Source organism: Antrostomus carolinensis, unplaced genomic scaffold (assembly GCF_000700745.2).
Source record: "Antrostomus carolinensis isolate BGI_N321 unplaced genomic scaffold, ASM70074v2 scaffold7744, whole genome shotgun sequence".
NCBI classification, from domain to species: domain Eukaryota; kingdom Metazoa; phylum Chordata; class Aves; order Caprimulgiformes; family Caprimulgidae; genus Antrostomus; species Antrostomus carolinensis.
In genome coordinates, this window is record NW_010308624.1 from 21,237 (window position 1) to 29,083 (window position 7,847).

Genomic DNA, 7,847 nt, shown 5'->3' on the forward strand with positions numbered 1-7,847 from the left:
AGTGTAGGATTCGCAAATGAAATGACAGTTCTCATATTTTTATTTTTGTCACATATTTATTTTAGACAAGATCTTGAATGCATGTCAGGGTCCACTGACACATCCCTAAATCAGTTTTGTCAAGTTGTCTGTCACTATAAGGCAGCAAATATTAGATAAGACTGATGGCAGTATCTTGATATATTGTAATCAATTAAGACAGCAGAACATCCACCACCATCTCAGCCCGAAAGCAGTTCTAATTTAGACATTCAAAGTTCATTGGCTTCTATTGCTTCACCCTTCTGAATTGTAATTTTGTTTGTTCTTATCTTGACATAAATTTGCCTTGTTTAAAATGAATTGTTTCATTACATGATGATATTGATTACCACAGTTGTTAAAAAGACTAATTGATTTGTTTCTGCAGTGAACTTCAGGAGAAGAGTGGAAGAAAGAAAAGAAGCTATAGCAACAGTACTGCAGAAGAAGAAATGCCACTGAAAAGAAAGAAGGCGAAATTCAGTCAAGAGGAGGACCCCTATTTGCCGTTAGATACTGGGCTTTCTCTTGCAGAGGATGAAGAGCTTGTACTACATCTGCTCAACAGTCACAGCTAATTATTTTTCCGCAGGTTTTCTTTTCTGGGACATCTCCACAATTTTGTCAGTCGTCTACAGAAAATGAATTTGGCATCTGGGCAGCTGGGTACCAGTGGACGTAGATAAATGAGTTCCATGTGCAATGGGATTGCCTTAGATTGGCTCATAGATTATAGACAATATTTAGTTTGATTTACAAAGCTTTCTAAATGAACTTTCCAACCTAAATCCCAGATGTCATTTTGCAGTAACGTATTCATAATTTAAAATCTCCAAGTTCTGAAGCAATTATATTTTTTTATTTTAATCTTGCTTTAAGTAAAAACAGGATGCTCCTTTCTTGACTGTGTCAGATTTGTTATTTTAGAAGATAAATGTGTACTGAAGTTATTAAAGAAGAAATACTGTTGGCAGATCAAATCATATTACTTAAAAATAAAATGTATTTTTTCTTCTGTGTATCATGCACATATTTTACAAATATTTTAATAAATTTTCTGAAGCCTTGGTGTAAACTTTTAGTGTCTCTTTCAATTTTGTTTTGAAAGAACTTATTTATCCTCCAGTTATCATTTCTATTATGATTCTGTCACTGGTGTTAGGCAATTCAGCAAACCACTTTTAGATGCTAAAACTGAATCTTGCATTTGAATCCCATATGAATGAGAACACTGACGCCAAAAAAGGTAGATCATAACACTCTGATGCGTGATAAAATTGGTTACAGGGTAGATTTTGTGGCAGACTTACAACTGGAAGTGAACTACTTTTTTTGTTATGACCAAATATACTGAAGAAAAATAATCTATTATTGAACATATTTTCAAGTTTCATCCCATCAAATCATGGTGATTGTTGCAGATTTGCATTCTTGACTACCCCTTCAGGAGTATTGGCACATTGTTCAGAAAAAAGCATGATAAACCCTTGCAGGCAATATGAAGAATGATCACAGAATGGCTGAGGTTGGAAGGGACCTCTGAAGGTCATCTAGTCCAACCCCCCTGCTCAAGCAGGGACTCCTAGAGCACATGAACCAGGATTTTGTCCAGATGGTTTTTGAATATGTCCAGGGAGGGAGATTCCACAACCCCTCTGGCCAACCTGTTCCAGTGCTCAGTCACCCTCACACTGAAGTAGTTCTTCCTTATGTTCAGGTGGAACTTCCCATGCTGCAGTTCATGCCCATTGCCTCTTGTCCTATTGTTGGGTGCCAATGAGAAGAGTCTGGCCCCATCCTCTAGACGCTGTCCCTTTAGATATTTATAGATAGATAGATATATTTAGATATTTATAGACATTAATCAGATCTCTGAGTCGTCTTTTCTCCAGGATGAAAACTGCCAAAAGTTTACACATCTCCAAAATGAGTTAGACAAAGGAGAGCAGAAAAATCCAGTGTTTCGGTTGCTGACACAAGTTTTTTGGCAGCAAACAGGTTTGTAAAGTGATGATTGTCTGTTTTCAGCAGACCTGTGTCTTAATGAAGTTTACATGGCAAAATAGAGAGTAAAGCATAAATGCCTGAGGGATTTCCCCCTGTTGCTTCCCTTCAGTAAATCATAAAGTACACAAGAAGCTGTATCTGTTTGGTCTTCCCGTCAGCTATATGAAGGGCATATTGAAGTAAATACTCCTTTTTTTTTCAATATCACTTTTTCTTCTTTCTTTTTTTTTTTTTTTTTTGTTAACACAAATCTATCAGCTCCAATTCAGTACAAGCCTTTCTTCTTATCCCTGTACCCCATGCTATCTTTTAGCTCAGTTACCTCAAACTGAAAATATACTGCAAATTCTTGCCTCCAAATGTTGCTTCTGCTGTTCTGCCAGCAGGCAGGGTATCATAAAAACAGTATTACAGGCAGAGCACATCTGCCATCTGCTCCTTCCTGACAACGTGGAACGAAAAGAAATGACCCGAGTTTCGCAAACATCTAAACATGAAAGATGGGACCTGCTTGGCAGCCGATGCACAGTGTTGTTTAGTCTGCGGTGCCACAGTGGGCCTGGAAAATACCATGATCTGGGAATAGCATCACTGATGAATCTGTTAATGAAGAAGGATCCGCTGTGATGTTGTTGTGCCTGTGCCTGGGCTCCATCGTGTGAACGGCTGCAGTGAATGTGATGAGCCATGTCATGTCAACAAATGTCTCTGCATTGGAATAACAGAGGTCCTGCTCCTGCGGTCGTGGATGAAGGTACTAAACTTCAGCGCAAGGAGCACCAACAGCAGAAAGCTGTTCAGATGAGCTGGGTGTGGGTGATAACACGTATCATGGAGTATACATCTTATTCAGAGGTATTTGTAGATTCACAGTGTACTTTGTGGTGATCAGTTGTCTTGTACGTTCCCTGACATCTCTCAACTCAGATCTTTGCTCTAGAAGGTTGAACATAGTTTGCTGAGGCAAGTAAACGAAAAAACAAAGGCTGTACCATTTCTTACTGGAATATTCTCATTTTTGTGATGAGGTGTGAGAAAAGCATTCTTACCCAGCAAGCAGTAAGACTAAAAATTTAATTATTTATACTGGAAGGATTGTACTGCACTCCTATTCTCGTGATGCTTTCATTGTCTGCATCAAATAATTTTTCAAGTGCTCTTACTTTTGTATTTTGGGATAATGGAGTTTCTAATGTATCTGTGTTGTCTGATATATGGCCATTGTTTCTTGAATCCTTACAAAGTTTGCCCTTCTACTTCAAATGTGTCTGTCCTTGCAGGAATGGTGTGTATCTAGAGTGTGACTCCCACTAGGATGGAGCCTTGTGAAAAAGTAGGGGGAAGGGGCTTGAGGCAGATGCTCCATGCAATGAGTGTATCTAAGAACTGGGAACTGCTGTTTATGCTAGAAAGAACAAGACAAAAAAAAGGCAGCATTCAGCATTTTGAGGCAATGGCTGCGGTTCTGGGTTGTCATTCCCATCAGCTGTAGATCTGCTTTAAGAGGCTCCTCGCCAGCTGTGCTTTTAGTAGTGCTTCTGGAGTAAGAAAGCAAGAGCAAAGCACACAAAACAGATGCTAATCTCAGAAATGCAAGGATTGACTTGACTGAAGGGTGTTTTCCAGGAAGCTTGTTTGCTCTTCACACCCATGGACCTCTCAACCTGCTGCCAAAAGACCTGGCATGTGTGTCAAGGGCTAACGGGTAGGTGGAGTGGGGCCAGCTGGGGATGCCGCCCATCGTCTCCCTTTCTCCCGGTCCTGGGTACAACACGTGCTCCTGTAGTATCAGAACAAATCCCAAGCTTTTGCAGGTTTGTACTTCACATGTGTTGTAATCCCAGTTTTACACAGGAGAAATGGTAGTGTGGAAATCATTTGGCTCACCTGTAATCAAAGACTTCATTGATGACTTTATGTAGTTGAGTCCACAACAACTAAATCACTTGTGATTTAGGAAGAGCAGCCTCCAATTTGCCATCTGAACTGCCTTCTGTGCAGGACCCTAACCTTCAGGTGGTGTTGTGTCTGGTATTGCGAGCACCCTGGGGTGGGTTTTGGGCTTCTTCTTTACCCTGGAGGCTGCAGCCCTTTATGAGGAGGAGAGGGAAAGTCCCCTCTGGGGACTCCTTTAGGAGGAGTAGCAACGTCTGAGTATGGCAGTGAGTATTTTCCAAGGCCATTGCCCAGGAGACATCCTTAAATCTCCAAGCAGGAAATCTTGTTTTAAATAATGAACTTTCATATTAGGTTCAGTTTGTACTTTATATTAATAGTGGCTGATTTCCTTTGGCTGCTAGAATGGTTCCAGTGTGTTGATTTATAACTGGGTAGCATTAAGACTAAATCTAGTACATATAGCTAATTCTGGAGATCTACAATAGGCATTTATATAGTAGTATAGTTCAGAGGGCTTTTATTCAGAATCCAATTTTCTCTTTGTTGCATACGAAATAATAGAGATTTGTTTACTGGGTCATTTATCACAATTGGTTTGAAGCCTCTTTTGGATGGAAACTGGAAGTCAGGTAAATGTCATGATATAATCGAAGAGTTTGGGGTTTTTAGATTAGTTAAATAGACTGATGCTAAATGTGCTAGCTACTGAAGGTGTCCAGCTTGCAGTATTTTCATGAGGCATATAAAATGCGTCATTGCAAAGATACTGTTCTGCCTCAGCATCATAGAAATTTGTTAGGTGTTCACTTTGTAAAGACCTTGTTGATACAGCACATTAAATTGTGTGAAACGTATAAGAAATTCAGGCTCTAACATAAGTGATTGCAAATGAATATTTAACATTTTAAATGAGTATTTTTAAAAAATGTTATATGAAAAGAAATAAAAAATATTTTTTATTCTTCCTGCCACTGACTGAGTCCAGCTAGAGCATTGACTGCTGTGTCCTGCTGTCTGGACAGACTCATAAAGAGAGAGAAATGCCTGAAGCAAAACATTAAAAACCAGAGAGCTGTGGTAGAGAACATTCAATTCAGACTGTAAAAAACAGTCCAAGATCTGAAGGTACTGAAGTAACCCTGTGGGTTCCTATAATCCTGGATATATATGATAAAACTGATATAAAACACAAGAAGAAAATGTCTCTTAGTAAAGGTTGCAAATGAGTATTTTTCTTTATTGTGCTACTCTCTGGTTTGACCTGGTTCATGCTTATTTCTTGTGAGAGACTGAGTAGGGTGTGCCTTGTAGCAGGGGTGCTGAGCTATGGCAGGCTGCTGCTGCAGAAATGGCCACTGTGGTTCAAGATGTTGCTGCTTTGATGCTGGAGGTCACTGCTCTGGCCATAACCTTCCGCTGGCTGATAACCTGAGGTTTAAATTAGGCTGGTTGGTTCTGTGCTGAAACAGATGATTCCTTCCATCATCCATTTTGCTAACTGGGCAGAGGGCTGGTAACAGGCATTAGCGCTTTCCTGTGCAGCAGCTGCTTTTGCTGTTAATTTGATAGGGACCTTGAGCAGAGCGTAGCCAAACCTTGCACCCGGCATGCTTCAAGCTAGAAGATCCAGAACACATCTTAACTCCAAGAGAAATACAATTTCCAATCAATAGTTTTAGTAAGAAAAGACTATTACCTTTACTTTTGAACCATATTTCATTAGATTTCTTTGTTTTATTGCTGTCTCCTCTGGTGTTTGCAGCTCTTCTGAATTTAGTCCCATTGTTTCAGATTAATGTTTTATTCTCAGAAGAATCTGCAAGTTTTATCTTTAAAAGGTGGAACTAGATGCCAGAAAATTGCATTGTTGTCTTTGTAAATCATAAAAATTTCTATCAAGGCTTTAGTCTATACAATGTGAATACTTTTATAATGAAGTACTCCCCAAACTTCAAAGGCAAATGAGTCAGTCAAGAACATCAACAAAACAGAGAGCCTAATGCAGAAGATTATTCTTTTCAGGCCTGTTAGGAGGTATTGCTACGATTAAATCAGTAGAGAAAAGTTGATCTGTTCCAAGAATGCCTTGTGCGTTGCCTATTTTTGTCCATGTCTGGCCAGAAGCCATTTTTTGCAAAGAAAACTATTCATCAGATTCAGTCATGTAAAAATGATTGCTTAAATTACATTGGGCTATCAGCTAGCGGCTTTACCCGGGAGTGGAATCTCTTGGGTAGATGCTATCTGTAAGTTTTCCTCATCATCTGAGATGTGTTTTGTCTATAAAATATAGATAAGTTTAATTAAACTAAATTAGTTTTGTTGAACAGTTTTTGAAATCCTTTTGAGTTGAGAAGTAGCCGTGCTGAGATTTCAGCTGCATTAAGAGGAAACTAATGAGCACTGTTCTCCTAATCACGTATGGGATCCTGGAGGAAGATAATGTTCCTGGCTATGGCCTCTCCAGGGCTGCACAAGTCCCCCTGATACTAAACCTAAGCTGTTACAAAAAAAGCTGTGTGTAAGTACAGGCTGTAAATTGAACTTGCTGTTACCAGCGTTGATATGCTTGAGCTTATCACACCCGAAGTGTGAAATGGAATTTGCCTCATTTTTTTGCAAGTCCATCATACACATTGTGCTGTACTTCATAAAGAAGTAAAATGGTTCCTCCAGTCTATGTTAATGGCCATACTCTTGTGATCCTTCCCACCAGTTGTATTTGATTATACTGAAATGCAATTTGTTTTTATTCTATGAACTCAGTGAAAGTTAATGAATATAGCACAGGAACTAATTTAAGCTTGCTAGTCACCACAAATGTCTTACAAATTGCATCTCAGCAGGTTACAGGATTTTTATGCCACTGACCTGAGTAGTGTGTATTTATTTGGAGATGTTACCAGACCTTTGTGGAACATACTGGGATTTGTTTTTGGTTTTGGGAGAACTTTGTGTTCCCTTCTTAGAGCACATAGTAATGTGAATCATTTCCCCTAGCAATGAGGTGAGTCTATTCCAGTACACTCCCAGTTGCACTCAGAAACTTGCTGATGTGCTTCAAATTGATGCCCTGACTTGTCAATGGGAGGGCTGCTTGAGTGGACAAGTTCTGCCCCAGCTTCCAGCCCTGGGCAGACAGACACAGCGGCAAAAGCCTCGCAGTTACCCCTGCTCTCTCAGTCATTAGATTCTGAGTAACATGAGAGGTGGTAAAAAGCCTCTTAAACCCTCCAGGGAGCCATTTCTGACTAAGGTGAGGCCACATCTGGAATGCTGCGTCCGGTTCTGGGCTCCTCAGTTCCGAGGAGCCTGAGGGACCTGTCCTGAGGGACAGGGACCTTCTAGAGAGAGTCCAGTGGAGGCCACAAAGATGAGGGGCCTGGAGCATCTGCCTTACGAGAAAAGGCTGAGGGATCTGGGACTCTTCAGCCTGGAGAAGAAAAGACTGAGAGGGGATCTTATCAATGTCTATAAATATCTGAAACGTGGAGCCAGGCTCTTTTTGATGGTGGCTGGTGACAGGACAAGGGGCAATGGGCAAAAACTGGAACACCGAAGGTTCCAGACAAACTTAAGGAAAAACTTCTTTACAGTGAGGGTGATGGAGCACTGGAACAGGCTGCCCAGAGAGGTTGTGGAGTCTCCTTCTCTGGAGATATTCAAAACCCACCTGGACGCCTTCCTGTGCAACCTGCTGTAGGGAACCTGCTTTGGCAGGGGGGTTGGACTAGATGATCTCCTGAAGTCCCTTTCAACCCCTACCATTCTGTAATTACGTGATTCTGTGAGTTATGGGGCTTAAGTTATAAGATAAGCAAGGCCATCAAGTTGGGTGTCAGGGCTATGCCAGTATGCACACCCAGTATATTTAGTGTTTTGTTTCTTGGGTCTCCCACAGCATCCTTGCTGCCAAATTG

The 7,847-nt window shown here is 40.6% G+C and overlaps 1 protein-coding gene across 1 annotated transcript in view; it reads left to right on the forward strand.

The window, feature by feature from the left end:
• LOC104523294 (probable ATP-dependent RNA helicase DDX10) overlaps window positions 1–852 on the forward strand; it is a gene marked incomplete at its 5' end in the record, with an annotated part of 13,681 nt that extends 12,829 nt beyond the window's left edge. Inside the window, one exon of the mRNA XM_010165829.1 lies at window positions 410–852. Within this exon, the coding sequence (XP_010164131.1) occupies window positions 410–599 (190 nt within the window). The remainder of the gene's footprint in view (window positions 1–409) is intronic.
• Window positions 853–7,847: the final 6,995 nt, after the last annotated feature.